At 38.4% G+C, this 24,494-nt stretch overlaps 1 protein-coding gene across 1 annotated transcript in view; it reads left to right on the forward strand.

Annotated features, from left to right (window-relative positions):
• LOC102222875 (neural-cadherin-like) overlaps window positions 1-7,591 on the forward strand; it is a 132,810-nt gene extending 125,219 nt beyond the window's left edge. Inside the window, exons 32-33 of the mRNA XM_014470322.2 lie at window positions 3,293-3,447; window positions 4,877-7,591. Of these exons, the coding sequence (XP_014325808.1) occupies window positions 3,293-3,447; window positions 4,877-5,443 (722 nt within the window). The 3' untranslated portion in view covers window positions 5,444-7,591. The remainder of the gene's footprint in view (window positions 1-3,292; window positions 3,448-4,876) is intronic.
• The last annotated feature ends 16,903 nt before the right edge of the window (window positions 7,592-24,494 follow it).

Raw genomic sequence — 24,494 nt, forward strand, 5'->3', positions numbered from 1 at the left:
ATCCCTGAAAAACGTATAAATAAATTATTTCCCAACTCTTCCTCATTTGTCACCTGTCTCATTTCCATCTTCATCAGTTTTTATTTCTTCCCATTTTACCTCTTTTTCCACTGATGTTCAATCTGTTTCACAGCTCATTTTTTCCCCTCATTGCTCTCAGACTGGAGGCACAGCGAAATAGTTAAATTCAGTGCTTGATTACAGTTTTCTCCACATTCATTCATAATGCACAGTCCAGTCCAGTCTAACATCATAATGCCCTGTTCATAGTAGTGGTTAGAGGGCAGAGGAGCAGCAGTGTTATAGATTGACGAATGACTGCGATGTTTGTGCTCTACCCTGTGGGATATTGATCTCACTGGAGTGTGCTGCACATTCACTCGCACTCTACTGTGTTGCAGTTGCCACAGGTATAGAGCAACCAGTGTCTGTTTACCTATATCTAATTTTGGATGCTTGCAATGGAGGGGGCTGTAGTTTAGCCTCAATCTGGCGTCCATCTTACACCTCCACTGTAGTTATTTGTTTAACGGCAGCTCAGGTAATGCTAGAGGGAAGGGGCCCGCAGGCTGCACCTAGAAGGCCAGGTAATCCTGGAGGTAAGGATAAGAGCTGCCGTCGGGCTGGCACCTTATCAAGATTCTGGTGTTTTCTTCAAGGCTACTCAGGCGTTAACAGTCAAGGAGCCAGGTCAGCTGATCAATACTGCTCTCTCCTCCACCTCATACAGAGGACGGTCAGTTGGGGATTTAATAGGAATCCTTCAAATCTTTTTCTGTCTGAAATGAGAGGAGCATAAAAAATAAAAGTGTGTAGCATTTTCACTCCACCGACTACAACCTATCCAGTTCAGTTCACCTCATCTATATAGCAGCAATTCACAATAATTCTCACCTGAAGGCACGTTGACACTAACAGATTCATCTTATACACAGAAATATATACTCATATCAGTCCAATCGGAAGGACAGAAATAGATTCAAAAACATGCATTCTCATTTGATCCAAGTTACAGTACATAGCTGTCATAAAGTAAGTGAAATTCAGTTTAGAATGATGTTGGTTCTCAAAAAGCTTTCATAGTAAGGATATTTGACTGCATCAAATAATTGAATTTGCAGCAACCAAGGTGTGCAATATACAATGACAACTGGGGAGTGAGTGATTCATATAAAATGAGCAAATAATGGAAAATTAACTCTGAAACAAAAGCAGAGCAAATAAATTCAGTCTGCTCACAATAATGCTCAGATGAATTAATTTTATTCAGAAAATATATATATAACAAGGGGTCTGACCTGGAGTAAATGCACACCTATTGAAAATGAATATTAACATATTCTTAGCCTGGTCAGTGTTCAGCTTGATCCCCTGAAAGAGGCCTGGTAAAATAAAGACACTGAAATTAGTATTTGATTAAAAACCTTTCAAGGGGTGGTATTATGTATTTTCCAGGCACATAGTAAAATCAAGTAATCATGTTACCTTCAATTGTAATAAAAATTCTGTATATATTAAACATGACTTAGACAAAATTTGACTCCTTGAAATTGGGCCTGTGTCTCTTTAAGAAGCTCCTAGTCTTTCCTCCAGCACATCATCACAACAGTGCTCCTACCTTATCCTGTTTACCACCGTTCTCAGGAGTATTGAACTGAGAAATGGTTCGTATGATGAGCTCAGCAGATGCGCAGTTCCACCAGGTGTTTGGTTGGGGGAGTTGTGAGGGAGGGTTGTCCTGTGAGGTGGAAGCTTGGCAGGAGACTGCAGCTCCAAGGAGGAGCTTTGTGGAAATAATCCAGAAGAGTGGCAAGGTTAAAGGCAAGAAAGACTTAATGAATTGTATCATCCATAGAGAGAGAGAACAGAAATTTATTGACACCAATACCTCAGGTGATGGCTTCCTCCAGAAAGGTGACACAGCTGGATGGAAAGCTGTGTCAGGTGTTGCCTCTGTAGAAATAAAATAGAAGATAGAAAAAGCAAAGGTAATATCAGCAATTAATTGAAAGTCAGGCATAAATGGAGAGTAGCAGGAGAAAGTAGCACAGTGAAGAAAAGTGTTCAGTATGTCCTGTGTGCCTATTGCAGCTACAGAGATCGTTTAGGTTAACATAAGTTACTCTGTTTCATCAATAAAAGGTTTTGTTCCAGTTTTAAAAGTAGACAGCTTCTCTTCCTCACTGAGAAAAAGCAGTGATTTTCAGTAAAAAAAAAAAAAGGATTCCTTCACCTCTTTTTTTTGTGCAGATTACCTCTGTAGGAGTTGTGTTTTTCTGCTCTTGTGACTAAAAAGAGTCATTGCTTATATTATTCTCCCTCAAAGCAATTACTTTAAAAATCCTGGACTAATGTCATTATCTCACATTTCTCTCAAGATTTTCAATTAAACCAGTACTTAGCTCACTCCACATAAGACACTCCAGGTGAGATGGATCCCATTTTGTGAGCGAGATAAAAGCTAAGGCCAGAGGAGGCCAGAGAGGTACTGGAAAAACAGAAACAGGGAGAGACTTAATGAGTGAGAACAAGGGGAGTATGCAGGGAAGGACATTCCAACACGCAGCAACAACAACTTTAAAACAGAGAGCAAGAACAGAGAAAAGATTCAAAGTAGTGAAAACAGATAGCGAGAAGAAGAAAAAAAATGAACATGAAGGATGGCAAACAGGGTGAAAATATTGGTTGAGATTAATGGGTTTTAAAGGTCAGTCCAGCATGTTGTATAATTCAGCACACAATAGATATGATTGATGTGTGTGCTTCAGGACCTTTTCCTGTTCAGCTTCCGCAGTATTCCTCCCCTCGTTTAGCCGAGCCACTGAGGCTCCGAGTTTAAGCTGGGAGGAGTACAAATTTATTTAATAGGTTTCTAAGGAGCTGCGGTCTTTGATAAGACAGGAAACAGAGAGGCAACATCAAAGAGAATGGGTGGAAAGGTTGGTGCCTCCATTTCCACGTTTGTTCCATTAGTGCCTCTTAACTGTATGCCCAAGGTAGCCAACAGGCCTTTCGGATTGAATGAGTGTTATTGCTTTCGTATTTGGGATGCATTATGTGTTATTTGTTTCAAACAATGTCAGCTGTTTTTAGTGCTTTTGATGAAAAATGTACTAATTGACATGGAAATGCTAGAGTGGGTGTTTATAACTAGAGTTTTAAAATTTGTATCACAACTTTCCGCTCTCATTCCTTTTTCATCCAAAAGTATGTCGTTTTGCTGCTTAGCTTCTCATTTTAATTATGCGTGAGTGCTCCCTGCTGTGCTAACACGCTCTCTGGCACCCCTCAGTGTTGATGCTGGGGCTGTTTCTTTACTCTTGCTGGAGGAGACACAAGGGCCTGAAGGAGGGTGTTTACCATGTGTCTGCACACCACGGCGAGTGGGAGGATATCCGAGAAAATGTGCTCAACTATGACGAGGAAGGTGGTGGCGAACAGGACCAGGTAAATGCATACCCAGTCTATCTTGTAAACATGGAAACAGTACCTAAAAGTGCTCGGTACTTAACAGTGACTTGCAGACATTATATTGATATTTGAACTTTTATAAAAATTCAACAATCTTCAAAGTGTTTCATTTGACTTCTGCTGTAATATCACAAGTCTTTGGAATAAATATTTTAGTTTCACCCATTGATTTTTAAATTTTTTAGCATGAACTCAATCAGATTGGTTAGAAACTATAAGCTTTAGTTTGAGACTGGTTCTCATTTGGATTCTAGTATTGCATTGTAGCTTTGGATGAGTGTCCAGTATTGTTACCCTGGTGGAAAGTGAACTTTCACCCCAGACTCAAGTCTTTTGCTGCCACTAACCAATTTTCTCCCATATTCATTAAGGAATCATCCAGAGTTACTATTGAGCTCGTAAATGTTGTCTGATTAATGCTCTCTTTGCCCATCTTGATACCCTTATTTTTTGCAGGCTTGTAGTAGTGCCATATTCTTAGTTTTTATACATTTAAATTTATAAAAACTGTACTTTAAATTTTTCCACAAGTGTTTCTCTTACCTGTCATTGTTCTGTATTTTTGGTGTTTGTGCTGCTGTTTATAATTGCTCTTGAACAAACAAATTAATACTGAGTTTAAATAACACGCAGTGAGATAGTATTAATTAAAGTGACTTCCAAATGAGCATTGATTGCACTTCATTTTTTTAGTGTTTCTAGAGTAAAGGGGCAAAATAACATTTCACCTACTTTAGTGTCGTAAGTGTATTTCAAAAATACACCGAAGACCAAATATCCTTTCATTTCACTTGATTATTATGCTACTCTGTGTTGGTCTATCATGTTATTAACAAGCTTGTCTAATCTTTGTGGTTGTAATGTGACAAAATGTATAAAGATATACTGAAAACTCTTGCAAGGCATTATAAATGTCATCACAGTACATTTTGGGACTAAGTACACAAAAAAGGACACAGTTGAGAAAGTAAACATTAACATTTCATATAAAATGTTCTCTGCTGCAAAATGATAACCAAATATCAGTCCCCTGGAGATCGAGGGATGCAAGTCAATTAGATGAAATTAAGCAAAAAGGCACCAATAGCTGTTAATGCTTCAGTTTTAATAGGCTTGGTAAGAGCAGAACACCATCTCCTCACACAGATAATTAATTACTTGGCTGATCAGAGGAGCTGTTGTTGCCAATTTCCCTTCCTATGCTGAGGATTCCCATCTTACTCTAAGTAACAGGCTCATTTACTCCCACAGTCATCAGTCGAGCCACACTGGTTAAATTGTTATGCACTATGACAAAATGGCATTGGTCATTATGGCGTGTGCAGCATTGTTCTTATCGGCTAGATATATTAAAAAAAAATTATATTTTATTGTGTTTTGTCCTTTTCTGTCTTTGCTGTCACAGAATGCCTTTAACATGGTGGAGCTGCAGCGCTCCCTCCAGCCCAGCCCCGCACAATCCCTCCGCTACAGCTATCCACAAAACACCAGCTCCTACCCACAGACTAAGCTTTCTCAAGACAACAACAAGAAGGGGATGTCAAATGGAAATGGCAATGCTGCTATTGCCCTGCGTCTGGCCATCCCCCCCTCAGAGGCAGAAACCTTGTCGTCCCCTCTGACCTTCCGCCGCTCTCAGAGAGCCTTCTCCTTCTCCAGCCAAGATTTGGCTCGCTACCTGTGTGAGGTCATCAGAGACATGGAGCACACGGAGGACCCCGGCACCATGACCACGCCGCGCCGTCCCTCTGGAAAGGAGCACAACCTGTCCTCAGTGCGCTCCCTCAGCTCCCTCAGTGCATCTCAGGGTTCGGAAGTGAAGCTTCATGCCGCCCAGATAACCCGGATGGACACATTTAGAACCCTTCGAGCCGTGATGTGTGACCTAAGAGGAGAGTCCAAGACTGCGGACAGTCAGAAGGACAAACTTAAGGAGAGCAGAGGGCAGCTGAAGTGTGAGAAGAATGGGTGAGGCTGCGCTCTGAGAAACAGAACTGGAGGTTACCCAGAAAAAACCCCTCAACATTAATCAGAAATCAATGGCGGAAATCCAAAGGGAGGTCATTAAATGTGAAGTACTTTAAGATTGGAAAGACTGCGCTGAGTCTGTGTGAATTCTCTTATAAATCTACTGTATTGAAGAAACTTTGAAGATTTATGTTCTTTGATATAAAAGATGTTTACCAATGAATGATCAGATGTGATGTATTGTTTATTTGGAATTGCACTGTACAGTATTTAATTCACAGACAGCACTTTTTGGAGGTGCCCTGTGTCAAAGCAACCCATGTCATAAAGCTCATAGAAGAAATGTTTGCAAGCGGCGGGCCAAATGAGTTTTCTCTGAGAAAACTGGATTCTTTGCGCTGTTAATGACTCATGAAATCATTTATGTGGCAAAATGAAAATTGTTTCATTTGTATTATCTATTTCCTTTTAAATAAATGAGTATGTTTGATAATATTTCAAACTCGGTCTTGTTCAAACAGGCGTTCACATTCGTCATGCTCAAATATTCCGCTTTTTTTTTTCTTTTTTCTTTGTTTTGAAGTTCAAGCAAACCTTCATCTTCAAACATGAATCAGCTAAATGAGATTTACATTGGACGTCTTATCACTTTCATGGTATTAAAATAACACCTTTCATGTGTTTGCAATGTTCATACGATGATAACATTCATAAACTCGAGCAGCTGTTCTTGTCATATTAGGCTAACTGCTACCAGCAAGAAGAGCCACTGATAAGAGCAAGGTCAATTTTGGGATTAATTATTCATGTTGAGAGCCTGTAGCCATCTGACCTAAGTGGCTGAGACTCTTCAATATAAACTCAAAACGTCAGGGTCCCAGCAGGCAACCCTACATCATACTTAATTGGGCAACATTACTGGAATTAAGCAAGTGTGACACTGGAGCGAGTCTCTGGAGAAGCACACTGAGCTGCTGCCTGCAGCTGATAGAACTGACGTGTCCTTTCCATATGTCTGCACACCTACATAATGCATCACGCTAAGACATATAAGAGACCAAAAAGAGGATTTTAACACCCTGTAGGTCTTCAAAGAGCCTCGTGTTTTATCCATTTGTATTCATGAGTCTTGGTGTACTACCCACATGAGATAAACCCTCTCGAAGTGAATAAAAGATCCTCACCACCTTAATTCTACCGAACGTCTCCTTGTATGCAGTCAAACTTGATCTGGTCAGATTCCTTAGAGATGAAGCGGTTGCATGAAGCCACACTGCCACCTTTTGGCAATGGCCAGATGCAATTTGTATTTGAAACATTATTTTACATTCAGGGTTTATCGCCACACAAGTGGGAATTCTCTCAGCAGGATCTGAGGATTCTAGCAGGAATCTGTGATTATCTCAGTCATCACGAATTACGATGTAGGTCAAATATTATTACAGTTATTAAAATTCGTCCAAGGACTGAATGCATAAGTGGTTCATTTAAATTTTAAATTACACAACCATAGAGCTTTCTACTTACCTACAGTGTAAACAGTTACATTACATTGTTTGAATTAGCACTGAAAACAAAAGTAAAAAAAATATGTTAATTCTAAAAGTTTAAAGGTTATGTTAAAATATTAAAGTGTTGATGATCCAAGAGTCCATGATAATTCAGGATTCAATCCGACTTGGTGTTGATCTATATGTGAGGCCAACAAACTGCATAATCATGCTGTCTTTTCCAGTTCTTTTACCTGGGAGCGACAATGATCCAAGGCAGTTGCTTTGCTTTGATTTTTCTGTTAGGGTGTGTGATTTATCTCTCAGCCACTAGAGGGCAGTGTAAGTTAACATGGAGCAGATGCTGCAGGGTAGACAGGAGCAAACTGATCAAACGCCTAAGTGGAAATTTGAAACGAAATTCATACTAAGAATTACAAAAAGTGGGAATAAACAGTGCTAAAAGCACATTGATCATCAGGCTGCCAAGATGAGCCCTTATATGTTTGATTTAAATCAATATGTTTAATCAATATTACTAGACAACAGGTTAAGTTAAAGCTAAGAACACAGTTAACCATGATAAAATGTCTCATAGACTGGAAAAGTTAAAGGGATTGTCTGGCACTGTTCTGATTGGTTCAGATCCCACCTGATGAAGAAAAAATACATCAGATGGTATGCTTTTTTTTTTTGCTTTTTTTTTTTTTTTTACAAAATGTGTATTTTGTAAAGCAAAAAACTGCTTATTTTTACTTTACAAAAATAAGTAAATTATTTAGATCCAAAATGATGTACTCAAATGTAAATTTTAAGATTTATTCAAAATCATCATACCTCAAGGGTTTTCTATTGAAACAAGACACAGACAACTGATGCATGATTTTGCTTTCAACATCTTAGATTTTTGTTTGTCTTTGTTAAAAATCACTATCGTTATTCAAACTCATCCAAAAATACTGCTGTCAAAGTCCTGACCAATACCAAGAAAATGGATCAATTTACACCAGTCCTTAAATCAAAATCATATATTTTCTATTGTTATAGAAATAATAAGTAATGAATCCTGTTTTGTTTGCATGTCAGAGACAATATGAACCATCTATGACTCTCAAAAGACATGCAGACGTAAAGATCCAGGGACCAGATCAAGAGAAGTGGAGTTAGGGTTCATTTTCTCCTTGTGTCTGGAAACAACTCTGAAGGACATAAAGTGCGCAGCATCTGAAAACATTATTGCTATTGCAGCTTATTTTGTAACAATTCTTACTCTTTCAGCTTATCCACTAATTGAACTGTTTTCAGTATTTGTATTTACTTTTTATTTCCTATTTCTTGTGTAATGCTTGAATTCTACTTTACTTCCTATTATGTGTTTTTGTCTTTTAAAGTGAGCTTTAATTTACTTATATTTTCTTTGCAGAACACTTTGATTTGTCCTGTATGAATGGTGCCACAAATAAACATGCTTTACATTGAATAGCTTAGGTCATTTTTTCCACCCCAGCTACATAAGTACGTATATTCAGTTTTGTGACTTTTAGTTGTAGATTAAAAAAAAAAATCTAACACTTTGATCACTGAATGACAATGCAGACTTTGAATGTCATTTAACTCTAATGCTGGAACACTAGTCATAGAAGTGGTTTATAAAGGAGTTTAAACTAATGTTAATTAAATGCAAACTATTTGAAACAAGTTGTAATTGTATTGGTCATTAATCAAAGTAACATTAAATTCAAATGTACCATATTTCTTAATAAAATAAATAATTTATAAAGTACAAATATACCCTAATGTTTCTCCTGAGTGTTACTTCCCACATCTATCTGATACATTATATAGGTGGGACTCTAATAAATAATATAACTCAAGACACAGTTCCTTCTCTAAATGTTTCACATGTCAACCATAAACTTTGATGGATTTCAATGGCATTTTATCTGATAGACTAATAAAAACTTATAATAACTTTCCTTCAACAATGGCTTTCTTCTTGTCATTCTTCTATATGGGCAACTTTTGCAGAATAGACAACTAGTATTAGTCATATCAGCCCAACTAGTAGGAGTCATATCAGCCCAACTAGTATTAGTCATATCAGCCCAACTAGTAGGAGTCATATCAGCCCAACTAGTAGGAGTCATATCAGCCCAAGCTGCAGGTCTTTGCCGCTCCTCCTCAGGTATCATGGGCATTGTTGCTCTCTTCACCCATCCTGTCAGCTTAGGTCAAAAAGAAATATCTTGATAAGTTTTCAGTTTACAATATTCTTTAAATTCTTTAATGTACAAAATACCAGTGGACACATCTAGAAAGGGTTAAATTTATGTAATTATTATTCCAAATGTTTTGAATAAAAGCAGTTTGTTTTGCGGTTTGTTTGTTTTTTCTTTTTTGTTGTTTTTTTCCAAATTTGTACTCCTTCCAAATTGTTTGGTATATTTTCAGAGATGCCTGTATCCTTTCCTATAACAAAAAACTTGGTTGAATGAAAAAAATAATAATAATTTTAAGTCCAAATCCTCAAGGGCCTTGGCAGTATGTATATTGTCCCAGTAAGTTTTAGTCTGCTTATGAAACTACAAAAGGATGTGCGAACACACTGGCACTTCAACAAAACCCAAATATTCTATTCACTTACCTGCCAATAATCATCTAGCTGGGAGTCAGATTTACCCTAAACCTCTAAAATTCTCTCTTTCTCTACCTAAAGTCTGAATTTTCTTTTAACACAGTCCAATTCCACAAAAGGAGGAAGCAGAAACCAATTAATCCAGGAGCTTTTTTGGAGGACCGTGTATTCTCTTGCACCACAGGATGCATTTTTGATGTGATATCAGTCCAGAAGTGTGAGATGGGGGAAGGCGGTGGGCTCGAGTCTGGAGGACGAGCAGCACGAGAGGAGAGTGTTTGATGTGACAGCTGGAGATTGTAAGAATGAGGGGTGACACAGAGCTCCAGCTTCCTCGGTCCTGGCTGGTCACCCAGCCAGCCTGTCACTCAGTCACTCCCTGAGATTCCAACTCTGTTTACTCTTGTGTTATTAACGTCTCTGTGTGTGTGTGTCCGTGTTTATCCTCCGGCAATAGATCTGGGAGAAGTGACAGTGTGGCGTGGCCCTCTGTCAGTTGCCCAGCAAAGTGGCATGCGTGTCAGCTCTCCTGACAGACGCTCTCATCCTGCTGGCCAACGATGGCGGCTGCAAATGTGGGACATGTCTTGTGACAGAGCGACACAGCCTACACGACAACTCGGCGTGCAGACAGGACACGAGCAGTCAAGTTTGATGTGAGGGGGTCAGCGCTGAGGGCCGAGGCTCTGTAAGGCTGAGTGAGAGCTGCGGTGATCTCTGCACAGCTGGAGACGCAGCCGCTCTGCTGCACCTCACTCACAGCTTCTTGTTTTTAAGTGGGTGTAAAAGAAACCTGTTTTTATCAGTGACATGCTGATGCAGATCTTCTGTCCTTCCTCGCACAGCTTGTTAACATCAGAGCAAAACAATATGCGATGGCTTTACAATCAGCGTCCAATACCTGCCTTGTTAAGGCACTTATTAATGTGCCGTTCACTGCTTTAAGGTGGAAAGATTTGTGGTTTACCACTCGAAACAGGATGAGAGGGTCACTGCTCTCACATGCAAGAGAAATTCTAACAGCGGGGCTAAAAAAAATAAGAATATTCCTTAATGTTTTAATGTTTTGTCATGTTATATCCTCAAGCGTAATATTATAAGGATTATGATAAACCAACACAAAGAAGTACATAATTATAAAGAAACATAACAGGGATATATGGTCTTCACAGTTTGTTTGTACATATAAACCTCTTTACTCGTATAACTCAAAGAACAACGTGCATCGAGTTGCCTTCAGTTAACACTGTATTAGTTAAGTGAGTCATATGGTTTGTAATATAATCTTAGCATAAATCGAGCTGCTCTATGGAGGCCTCAGTGGACAGCATCATGAAGGAAGGGTAGGAAATCATAAGATTATGTTTTATCTTCTATCTGCTCCTTTTTGAATAAGTTGTGTAAAAATTCCTGTAAATTGGCATGACTGTCTTATTTTTTAGGTTTTGTCTGCACTACTGGCCTTTACTCAGCAGTTGTTAGACAGCAAAGTCAGTTATGAGAGAGGAGGAAGACATACAGTAAAGGTCATCGGGTCGGGACTCGAACCTAGCCGCATTGAGAACTGAGACCTCTATACACGGGTTGTGTTTTACCCCTGCGCCACCGTTGTGCCCCTTTTACTTTTCATTGTCTGCTCAAAATAAGTAAGTAAGTAAATAAAATAAGACCAAGGAACCCAGCAGAAAGGTCAGGGACAAAGACGTTGAGCAAGGTTATAGGTTATCGAACAGCTTCAAAATCTATGAACAGCTCATAGAACAGTGTTCGACCCATTGTTTGAAAATGAATTCGACTGCAAATCTACTAAGAAATGGCTGCCCACCTAAATTAATGGAGCAAATAAGTGGCTCTACTCTGAGTCCCTCTGTTAGCAGGACGTGTGGCAGAACCAACACTACACACCAACCTAAAGACCCCATCACGCTGAAAAAAACATGGTGGTGGCAGCCTTATGCTGTGGATATGCTCTTCTGAGGAAGAGCATATCCACAGCATTAGTTCCAACTATCCATATAGTTGGAACTAATACTGTCAGTAGTTGTAGAATAAACCTGATAGGGGCTGCAGAAGGTTTAAAACTGGGATTGAGGTTTACACTCCAGCAGGACAAGAAACCCAAACATACAGCCAGAGTTATAATGGAGTAGTTAATCACAATTATAACAATTTACATACTAAAGTCTATAATTGTCTTGAAATATGGTTCCATAAAATATTGGTATAGAGAAGATAAATAGAAAAGTAACCCACACCTATTTAGGAAAAAATAGGTGTGGTTTACTTAGCAGTGTTCTTACTTAGCTCTAACTTAACCTGTTGTCTAGTAATAATGATTATTCACAACGCTGCACTAATTTGTGTTGATCTATAACATAAAATTCCACTGTAATACAGTGTGGTTTGTAATGTATACATAATTATTGAGAATATGCAATTGGAAACTAAAACAATCTTTAAAAAAGCAGGGAGGAGTGACTGAATGAGATCAATGAAGATTTATTTATTTTATTTTTCAGCATTTTCCTGCAAGGTTAACAAAAGGAAAGAAACAGTTAAAGGCCAAGTACTAAGTTATAAACAACCACACAAACCTCACAACTCTGCACAGAGGACAAATAACTCCAGGATGTTTTTCTTTCGCCTCCATTTTCTGCCCAATTTTCACAATAATGTAAGCAAACCTGTAAAACTGTCCAAATTAAAATATATACGCCACTGAAAACATATTTTCACCAAATTTACTCACCCAGTTCTGTGAATTTTAAGATCCTGAGATGTTAAGATGGTTCTGATGTTCCTTTTACTGCTGACTTGGTTTTAAAAGGAAGAAGGTTACATTGAAGGGCTTGGTTATCTTTTTTATTTTGATCCAGTGGCAATCAAAAAGACCTGGTGAATTTAGTTGTCAAGGCAACATGTTGTAATTTGTGACCGTTCTGCTGAAAGCCATGATCTAACCAAGGACAAATCTGTCTTTTTTTGCTTTGTTTTTTCCTGCATAAAAGTAAAAAATGCTTTACATAGATTTCAAGTATATTATAACATCAGGACTGACATTGAAATACTTTTGTCTGTCAACATGGCTGGCTTAGTTTTTGCTAAAGCGGTGGTTTTTTTTTTTTAGCAGTTTCCTTCCCAGTAGTTAATTGGTGAGAGTCAGAGTATCTGTAGGATGGGTCACCAGTTCATGCACCACAGATGACTAGAGTAAACAAACAAATCTTCTCCAGTAAGCATAACATTGCTTTAAAATATTTTCACTTAAGTAGACATAAGAATTATGATGCAGAAAAACTTATTACAATACTTTCTTTTTTAACTATCTCAGTCAAATGTACTTACATGGTAGTAATTTCAAACTGCATTTATATTCCATTATTGCTTTCTTTTTTAATATCATTTTCAAACAGGATAAGTACATTTTTATAATAAAACTATGTATTTATGTGCCTGTGTGTCTGTGTTTGTAGCTAACTGATGCTAAATCAAGCTAATTGGTCAGTCAGGTTCACCAAAAGTCATTTTGTTTTCTAAATTCTGGAAAAATGAGAGATTTCGGTTTTTTATTATCTCCTTCTAAGTCAAAAGTTTCAATTTCGTATCCCTTTAAACATTTTGGGAAAACTATGGATTTTCAGGCTTCTGCTGGTTGAGTCAATGCTACATTTGAGGCACACCTGTGGATGTCATTTGATGCAACACCTCAACCACTGTGCTTCCTATATGTGAACAAAACAATCAAAATAGTGTCAGAAAGAGACTTTTAGACCTCTACAGGGTGATTGATTTGAGATGTGTTTTAATGTGAACAATAGCAAAAAAAAAAAAAAAACTTGTGAAGATTCTGGCTAAAGCCTGTAAGATTGTCATCTTTCACAGTTAATTGAGATCTATGAATATTTACTGAAAGGCTTTCAGTGAAGTCTTTACTTGGGAAGCTGTATAAGTCATATTCACAAAATTTAGAATATGAACTCCAATGAGTCAAACTGTTTAAAAGGTGTATTATATAAACATTTCATTATATTTTATTGGTCTTTTTCAAAATAATAACATAAAAACTCATGTGTGTGTTACTGGAGAAGCTGTTTTTATTGTTTGGCCAGTTCTTGGCGGGAAGAGTGGTCAGCACTGTCATCATACAATTAAAGTAACAATGACTTAAATCTCAACTGCGGGGACTTTTCTGGGTTTGCCTCAGGCCTCTGTGGGTTTCCTTCAGAGTTCAAAAAGATGTTAGACTGTTTGTTGATTCTAAGGCAACTATAAGAGGAAATACGAGCTAGTTTTTTTCGTTTACCATTTACTTGTGAACATACTAGTCTGTCTGTTTTTTCGTTTGGTTGTTTTTGATTAAAAAAAGATGAGTGATATGTTACTATTTACATTTGTTGTTTCTTACTCTGCTGGTTATGTTTAGGCATCAGATCTCCCCTGAGATCAGTAACAAACTCTTTAGGTTTCCACGTGAATATTGTAAACTTATTTTGTGAGAAAACCTATTTAAACTGGCAAAAACAATCATCTGGTTTACTTCGTGTCATCCCATCATGTAATATGTAATATCTGCCCACAGATGGCACTCTTTTCCACACCTGAGCTCAAACTCCACTGCTCTGTGCTCACATTAGGTTTCTTTTTAGACTCTTGGATACTTTACCGCCTCTCTTTGTAGTACTGCACTGCGCTTTGCAAGGATACACAGCAACTTTCCCGAAATGTGCTGGTCGCACTTCATCACTCGCTAAATTAGGAACCTTTAATGACACAACTGAGATGGATTCTAGGAGTTGTTGATTTATTGATTACTATCCTCCGCTAAGCTGTGAATACTCAAACAGTTACCAGTCACAGCCAGAAATCAACTTCTCTTTGTTTTGAAACAGTTTTAAAGATTTTTTGAGTTGCATCACTCGCTTTGCTGATGCAAGAAATGACTGAATATTTGCGGAAGATTACATCCCAACAAGCAAAATCCATGAGCCATTCTTGCATTGAATGTGACCATTTGTGTCTGTCAAGGATCTTGTCCATCCATCACAGAGGAAGAAGAGGGCTGAGCCGAGCAGCAGCGAGGAAGAGGGGGAGAAGCAGAGGGCGCCTGACAGATGGGCTTAGTGAGTGAATCATTGACAGGGGCCTGCAAACGGATGCTGGCTCCATCAATAGCTCAAAGCCTGCGTGATGAATTACTGCAGACAAACAATGCTGAGTAAGCAAATCTGTTTTTAACAAAGCCAGGTGGAAATATTAGAGCTTCTTTCAAAGCTTCAGAACATCAAAAAATGCCATAGATTTATGGACACACACAGTCGGAGCACAAGAAGACTGAAATATATGTAATAAGTTGCATGAGGTTGGTACAAAAAAGATTAAAGGATACAGTTTAACTGTTAAAAATAAATCTAAAGTGATTGCAATTTTGTTGCTATAAATATGTTGTTACGCTCTGTGATTAACTTTCCATAAATCTGCGTGTACAACAAGTCACTGGACAAATACATTCCATATTGCCATAACTGCAATCTGGAATACAGAGTCATCTACAGACAGGTCCGGAGAAATTTGTAAACCCTGACAGTAATATCTCATGAAGAGCAAAATGAATAAGAATAAGATTTTGCAAAATGTGAAAAACAAATTTCAAAACCTATCAACAACTGAATGCAGCAATTGTTCAGAAAATAAGCTGGCTTTTGAAACATGCAAACAATAATACTTTGAAGCATACGCCAAAAATAAAAATAAACAAATCATAAAAAACACAAAAATAATTCTGAAGTCAGCATAAAAAAAACGAAAAAAAGGTCAAAAGATTCCCAGATATAATTGTCTCCTTTTTTGCTTGCATTTAAAAATAATAATAATATTTTGACCATTTATTGTCTCCTAAAATGTTGGGTTTTGTTTTAATTTTGCAATATTTTTTTGATTAAAAATCTGAATGTGGTGTGCATTTTGTAGTCACACACATTTACTCTGATACTCTGATTTAAGTCAAGCACCACAAAGTGTGTTCAGAAGCCATCTACTTATTAAACAAAGTCAAACTGTTTATGATGTGATCTTGCCATAAATCTATCTAATCTGTGAAGGCCTCATGGGTTTGCTGAAGAAGATTAGTGAACAAACAGCATCACGAAAACCAGGGAACCCAGCAAACAGGTCGGAATTAAAGTTGTGGATAAGTCTAGGCATGGTTGGGATTATAAAACAAAAAACTAAGGAATCCTTGCTATTGTGGATCATAATGAATTTTATCTAACGATAGAATAAAAGAGGCTGAAGTGCACAGAATGTAACATTAACACCAAAAGTTACTCTTCTCTGTCAGTTTCAGCTTTGTTTTAAAAGTGTAGCCTAGAAAATGTTAACACGTCCCTCCTACCCCGCTCTTTGTGCTTCCTCCTCCCCATTACTGCAGACAGAACTAACAGAACCAGGTGCTGCTGGGAACAATGGCTGGCCCACGCAGGGATCAATGCCAGGCCACTGATGGGCTCTCATTCCTTCACCAGCCGAAGTGATAAATGACATGGCCCATATGTCTCCGCAGCCCAGACTGCAGCTATCAGCCTCCTTTGTCTCCACATCTAAAGCGAGTTATGCTGTGAAAAAATGTAAAATGCAAACACAGGCACAAACAAAGCAACTTAGACACGCACATGTTGCTGTTGAAGACCATCAAGCTGCTATATTATCAGTACTGTTTAGATGAAAAAAGATTGGATAATTAAACTGTTTTCAGAGACCTCTTTGCAACCAACAGTTTATAATTATTTATTTTTTTTTTTTTAGGAATGACTATCTGCTCCTCCCTCCTCCTCGCGTCTCTTCCACAGTCTTTTTCCCTGGCAGCAGTAAATCCTGATGTCTATACAGGTAGCAGATCTCTGGCCTCTGCCGGTTGTGTCCCAGGTGTCTTGTCAGCTGTCACAGACGTCCGACGGCAGGCAGAGATGGCATGACCAGCGGGCCGGGCCATGTTGGACGGGTCAGCCGTCAGCATTGTGGACAGACAGGCATGTGGCAGTGATCTCTCTGTGACAGGCTGTCAGAGAACCGCCAGAGAGCCACCAGGCAGCACTCACCCCCTGTCATCCCACCTGACTACAGACAGAGGGGAAGCTCTGAATTCTCAACTTGCCACCCCAGACTCTTCTGCTTCCTCCCCCACCGCTGCACAGTACATCCATTGTAGCTTTGAAATTCAGCAGATTTCTTTATCTGGGAAATGCACCGGTGTTCCGGCTCCTGCCGTAATAGCGTCGCTCAGTGCTGGATATTCTAATTGAATGTTTGCTGAAAGGATGATTCAGTTCAAGTGCTTTTTACCTGTCTCACCTCTGGAAAATGTATACCTGCGGGGCACACACGGTGAGGCAGACAAGTCCTACACAGGAAGGAGATGCAAACCTGTCAGGCGACATAATTGCCATTTTATAACAAGAGACATCACTGCTGCTTCCGATCCTCTTCTTCTGATGGGAGTGTATGCTCGTGTGTGTATATTTACCTCAAACCACTCTGAGCTCCCCGTTCAGTGAGCAACTGTCTGACAACTGACATTTGGAGCGGCTCAGGAGATGTATATGCCATTTGTATCCATGGCAGGGTCAGACTGTGTTACATGACCTGCAGGACACAGAGATAGAGAAAATATACTAGTCTCATGCAGGGATCAATACAGCGCAGAGAAGACCTGATAATTGACCACTGTCAATCAATCAGCGTTGTATGTGTGCAGCCAGAAAATGTATCTTTGTTAGAAGGAGAAGTAACAGACTAGTAAAAGTATATGGCAAGGAGATGTGGAGTGAGAAATTCACTTAAGGTGCAACATAACTAAGATAACTAAATTTTTTGCTTAATGCATCTCTTTTATGATATTTTATATTATGATATTGTGTGGCCACTCCATTTCAGTCTTCTGATAGCTGCGGCTAACATTGTGTTTGTTTTCTTGCCTTCTCCTCAATAACAGGCATTCCTGCAGGTCATTTTGGAGTTTGTGTCATTTTCCTGAACCATTAACCTCCCAACCAGTCAAAGCAGAAGGTTGTCTTCCACAACATTGGTTTCTGCTGAACATTTCTTCCTGCTAGAAGAAAGTTAATTTCCCCTACACCAAATTCCACCTGGTTAATGTTTATAACATAGGGCTAAAATTAGAGACAGTGTCATACTGTTTCTGATTTTCCCACATATGTTGGAGCATCTTAAAACTCTTTTAATGTTAATTAGGGGTTTGTCATACATTACACTCCTCTTATGTATTATATTCCATTTTTATGGAGGGAGTAAAAACTGGCAGGGTGCTATTTTTTAGTATTTTTTGCATTTGCATTTTTACTCATTGGTGTTAAAATAAAAAATGAAGTGAACTGGGACTCAAATGTTGCTGTAATTACCAAAAAACACAATTGCCTAATCTCATGCAACCCAATGGTAATGCGTTACTCACCAATAAATGCACTTAATTTCATTACATGTACACTAATCTAACATGTGTTTTTCAAAATGCCAGCAAAAATGTCAGGAAACAGCGGCCAATTGATGTCGGTCTTGTTTTTTTTCTTGATATCTAATGTTAACCTGACCATTTTGGGATTACAGTTTGATGCTCTAATCACAGACTTAAAGAACCCAAGTGGTCAAATGCATTATAGATTGTTTAATCAGGACATAGAGCCAATTCCCCTGCTATATCAGCTGCTACAAGCATTCAGGATGCTGAGGTGAGTGAACCTTTATCAACGGAATGTCAGCTTACATAGTGTAGCACGGGATGTTACTCTCATGTTGTTCAGTGCTACATACCACATACATGGATTTCATGTTAGTAATGAACAGTTTCTCAGCATCTCTGAGTTGTGTTCATGCATTTTTTTTCAGACATGCCCAACAAATATTGTCCTGAATATTGCTGTCTTGGTCAGCAATGCTAAATGCAGGCTTTTGCCTGATCATATACAGTACAGACCAAAAGTTTGGACACACCTTTTAATTCAATGAGTTTCCTTTATTTTCATGACTATTGACATTGTAGATTCACACTGAAGGCATCAAAACTATGAATAACATGTGGAAATATGCACTAAACAAAAACGTGTAAAACAACTGAAAATACCCCTTATATTCTAGTTTCTTCAAAGTAGCAACCTTGTGCTGTGATTACTGCTTTGCACACACTCTGCATTTTCTTGATGAGCTTCAACAGGTAGTCACCTGAAATGGTTTTCACTCCATAGGTGTGCCCTGTCAGGTTAATAAGTGGGATTTATTGCCTTATAAATAGTCATGAAAATAAAGAAAACCCATTGAATTAGAAGGTGTGTCCAAACTTTTGGTCTGTACTGTACATAATGCTGCATGATTATGCAATCAAACAACCCCATGTTTGTTCATATATGACACAAAGTTAGATGGCAAAGATGGTTTTTAACAGAAAATCTTAGTTTGCTTTTTGGCTTCTTTGGTTTCCATATATAGATTTATTTTTTTTGAAACATGAGACTTTTCCAAATGTGATTATTCCACTTGAATTGGAGAGCTTTGACTGGGAAAATAAAAGTGAAGTTCCATCTGAAACAGATAAAATGAATGTTGTAAATGGTGTACTTATTTGTGGCAAAGCTTTCTAAATAAAGTGAATGAAATTCTGTCTAACATAAAAACCCAGTGAGAACACTAATACTATAAAGTGCCCTGAGAGTAGGATTCAACCAATATTGACTTTTCAGTGTATATTACTGAGAGAGTACAGTGGCTGATATATATTGGATATACCGTGCTGTTGTTGGTAGTTTTGTCTCACTGCTCTGATTCTAAGCTTAAAACTGAACATTGCTTTGACAGCTTCACATTCTGCATGTATCAACAAACAAAGTAACTGGGTGTTAAACAGTATTATTCTACACCAGGTATGCTGACAAAGCTGCTTGAAAGGCAGATGGTTCTGTTCTTTTACTTTTTACTATGGCATAGTATCCAGAATATCTTTTCTCAAAAGGTAAAATAACTGAATAGATTGGTCAGTTTTACATTTTAGTTGATGAACAATAATGTAAAAAAAAAAACAGTTTATGCCCTATTAAAGGGCCAAACACAAGTCTATGAGAGCAGCGATATTTATATTTCATATTCTTTGTTGTAAATTATCGAATGACTTCATTTCATACACTTCACTCAGCCGGACTCGTCCGGGACCTCTTGCACTTGAAGCAAAAGTCATACGCCTAGCCCTGAAACAGTGCAGTACAATTATGCACTGTTTTCAAATATCCAAATAAAATACACTTGAGGTTGTGTTTGAGCTGTGACAAAACGTAAAATCATTTTGGCAGACAATATAAATAAAAAGTCCAAGACAAAATTCATGATGGCATCACAAATTTCTTGATTGTTTCCATCAATAGAAGGACTGACATTTTGTGAATTGGAATAGGAATTTGCCACTACGAAATGTTAAGATTAAAGAACACAGTTTAAAAGGCTTTTATTTAGAGAGAATGTACTAGTCATCCAAAATATTTGTGCCTTTTTTGGATAAAAAAATGTACTTGATAAACTTTTGCAAAGTCTATCAAATCAAAAAAAAATTACTTGTGTAAAGTAACACAATTACACTGAATACCATACTATCTTAGCTGCACATCAGACTTTGGCAATGGGTAAAGTAGTTTGCAACTACTGCACCGCAGGCTCAGAAGATGCACAATTTTGAATACACCTTCACCCACATTTGCACAAACAAAGCAGCAAAGCACAAAAACATGCCCACACGCAGTGCACCAGAGGCATAGACAAAAACTGCTTTAGACTTTCAGAGAGGAGGTGACATCAGAATATGTAAAAAAGACTTTGCCGCAGGCTACAGATTTTTAATGATGAATCCATTCATTATAGAATAAGGTCATTATGCTTTTGTTGTCATGAAATGTACACATTCATCATCGGTCCACCTCGGACCAAGTCTATTGTCCCTCTTCGCCCGACGACCTTGGATGGAAAATTTACAAAGTGAAAAAAATACACACAAATACAAACAGAGAGATTTGCCAGTATGCATACTGCTACACACATAAATATCCCCAAGGACAACAAAAATACACACCACAAAATATTCACCCAAACCACGTCCATTTCATCACACTATTTACAAAGCATGATTAGGAGATGCAAAAATGTTTTGTGAGTGTTGTTCAACTGTTTCAAACCCTTAGCAGAGACTCAACCAGATATATGAGCCTGTAATGAAACATTTTATGCTAATTGTATTTGTTTATGAGCAAATTAATGGCAGCCGTGCAAAGCGGATGATGATGTGAGCACGTACACAACATGATAGGATTCCTGAGGAATTCATTAGCTGTTTGCAGGTAATTAGAGGAAATAATTAAGGTGATTAGAGTGAGTCACATGTCCCCCCCACACACACATTGGTACAGTATACATCAAGCGATATCCCTCACCACCCTGCCTGGTATTCTGCAACTCTTCGCCAAAACTGCTGACAGTGCTTTCTCGAATAACCCAATCACTGAATGCAGAGATTCTGATCCCTCTTTTCGCTCCTCGTCTTCTCCAGGTCCCCAGGTTGTTGTTTTTTTGTGAGGTTCCCCCTCGAGTCACAAATCCCTCATACGGAACTGGTCACGATATGACACATGCGGAGGTGGAATATCGGTGCACCAAAGACACAATCGAGAAGAGAGATCAGGCGACACAATGCAGAAGTGATAAATCAACAAGCTGGAGCTCCCCCATATACAGGCAGCACAACATTACAGACTATCCCCTGCTGTCTAGCAGAACAGCAGGGCTGTAAAATGCAGAGACTGACAGACAAGCAGACTAACATACAGACGGATAAACAGTTCTAATCAAATGTTCACATGTGTAGCAAGAGCTCTGATGCAGAGGGTGAAACCCGCAGATTATCCGACTGTAATAAGCAAGCAGCCTCTCCACCGATGTAATTGGTCTGCAGTGGATCTGCAGCCGAAGCTCGTTAGTGTCACAGCAGAAATAATCACGCAGTAAAAACCCCTCCTGTGACTGATCGTCATATATCATACAGATACACACAGATGCACGAACAATTCTCGTTCTCTCTTTCACTCGCACACAGGCTCTGCATTGGTGGGTTATTTTGTGCTTTAATGCAGAATTAGACATTTAGACACAATCCAGGAACATGGCTTAATAGGTTCCAATTTGAAAAAGTGGCAATCTGATTATATCTCCGCATACATTATATAAACATAGCTTTAATACAAAAACGATAGACGGTCCTATATTAATGTAAAGTTGCTTTTTTTTCTGAAATTTCCTGTTTCTTATTTTGTTATGCAAACAGACATAGACTAAAATTCACATTTAACATTCAAGTTTAGAAATATGATTTTTTTTTATTGTTGTTTTGTTTTGTTAGTTTTTTTCAGGCTTTCTAAAGGATTTTTGTTGTTTTCCGCTCCTCCAAACCTCCTCGGCTATAATTACCACAGCTGCTTTAGGTTTCTCATTATTACTTCCAGAATACTTAAACTCTACTTATATTCCCAAATAGCCTTCAGTTCTATTTGCCATACATATTTGACATAATGATGCAGGGCTTTTGAAATCGCTACCCTCTGCAAATAACTTCACTAACTTCTGTACGTGGTTTTTATTTCTCTCTTTTTGTATTTTTACTTTTTGTGAAAAGCAACATTATAACATTAAGAGTTTATAAAAAAAAGTGATTCACATGTTACAAACTTGTGCTGGTGCTTAATTTGTGGAGAAGTATGGACAAAGTAGCTGGTCAATGTGAATATAATATGCAGAATCATCCACACTCTATGATAGTATTACAATGTCAAACACAAAAATAACAAAAGAAATTGTTAGGCGTACCCCGACAAGCTTACTGGCTATTTTTCCATTGTGTTGTGCCAAGTGTATATTGTGCAACTGTATGCCACAGTTAAATAATGATGCTTCAGTTCCAATTCAGTTTCTGAGTTTTATTTGCAAAGTAAAGGACTATTTCACAGTTTTTAAAGGATACTTGGTCTGCAATTGACCATCCCTAGCTGAAAACTTTATGAAAATATTTAAACAGTGAACAAAAATGTATTAAATCTCTTTTTCTAATTGTTAAAAACATAAAAATAGCTTTTTCATGTTTGTTTTGGCATGAAAACAGTCAGAGATTGGGCTAAATTTGAAAATTACAGCAATTGTCTCACACCTCTTGAAGATTTTTTAAAATACTGTATGAATTGGTAAAACTTAATCATAAAAATTGTAAAGTAAATACTCTTACTTTCATTTCACATTGTGTCATTTTATGATAAGATCAGGTGTAGAAGGACAAGTTTCAAATAATGAACAATCAGCAAATAGGCTTAAGATTTTTGTTGAAAGTGTCGTGGCTTTTTAATGAACTCTATCACAAGATTTGAATTCAAGATCTTTGAAAGAACCACAGACCCACAACGCACCACAAATCCTACGGCAGGATCTTTGGCAGATTTTTCCTCGCTGAAAATTAGTTAAAAAAATCTACTTCTCTTAAAGATCGAATTAATTGTTTGGGTTTTTTTTCTCCTCTGAACAATTGTGCCACAGCAGTAAAAGGTATTTATTTATTTATTTTTTAATAATTTTTTTTTTTTTTTTTTTTATCAAGGATGGAAACAAATGTGGAGAGTGCTACCTTTGCATACTCCTCATGTGAGAGCACTGAAAAAACAACTCCACTCTCCTTTAAACAATTATCACTAAAAACCACTGATCTGTCTCAGAGACAAGGTTCTGCACGACTGCACCTACAAAGAGAAATACTGAGTCAATGGCGCTGGAGCTATTACAGTTGAAAGAAAGTGGAGCCTTTCATTGTTTAAGATGAAGGTAAAAGGTGGTGTGTCTGTGTGTGTTTGTGTGTGGGCGGTGAGTGATGATCCTGATTCAGAATGGGGACCTACGCAGCGTCTGAAACAGAATCAAACTCCAGCAGTCAGGTATACACCACCTGCACCAGAAGTCATTTTAATGTCCTCCTGGGCCATCGTAACATCGGGAAAATTCAATCACGCTGTCTGCTGTTGGAGGGGACAGCGTTCTCTGAGATTACTTGCAAGGAAACTTAATAGCTAAGAGCATTAAAAGCTGGTTGTTGCTAGTACTGCTGCCAATAGTAAATAAATGATTTTGGTGGCGTATAGAGACGGGAAAATCAATACACAAGGGTTTTCTGTGCTGTTGGGCTTGTGTGTTCATGTAAACATAGGAAGTGTTTTTTTTCCACACCTCACAGTGAGATTATCTCTCACCACTGGAGGCCTGCCCAATGCAGAGGAAGATGCCACTCTCAGCTTGAGTCCTGCCACTGGCAGTCAAATGATATTTGAACATTGCCCCGTTCTAATAGGACGTATGCAAATATCGGGAGATTTCTTTTCTGGGTGCCCACGCTATGTGTCAATGTAAGAAAAAAATCTCTGCTTTGATGAGTAAGTGCTCAGGCAGAATAACTGTTGCACATGCGGTGCCAGCTGCCTACAGGCCTTGAAATTGTGTGATCAGCGATAAGCTGAAGCTATTTTCTGAAGTGCCGCCGTTTTGATAGTCTAAGCTGCTGGCTCTTTTGCTCTTTTGCTGGCCCATCCCCTGTTGTGACCCCTCTCTCCATATCTCCATCCAGACTTCAGTTAGAGGGCAAATGCAGAGAAGAGGGGATGAGTATGGGGGGGAGGAGGGGAATGAAGAAGAGGAGAGGCAGAGAAGAGGTGGTGGTGATATGAGGGGGCCACTGCTCAGCCATAGTGACCGGGTGAAAAGGCAGTGCAGATGTAATTTGTCCTCAATGGCTGTTTGGGAAGAGTAATTGTGGTGACACTGGCGGGTCGATACTATGGATTTTTTGTTTGGAGTGCCCT

Source organism: Xiphophorus maculatus, chromosome 2 (genome assembly GCF_002775205.1).
Source record: "Xiphophorus maculatus strain JP 163 A chromosome 2, X_maculatus-5.0-male, whole genome shotgun sequence".
In the NCBI taxonomy this organism is placed as follows: Eukaryota; Metazoa; Chordata; class Actinopteri; order Cyprinodontiformes; family Poeciliidae; genus Xiphophorus; species Xiphophorus maculatus.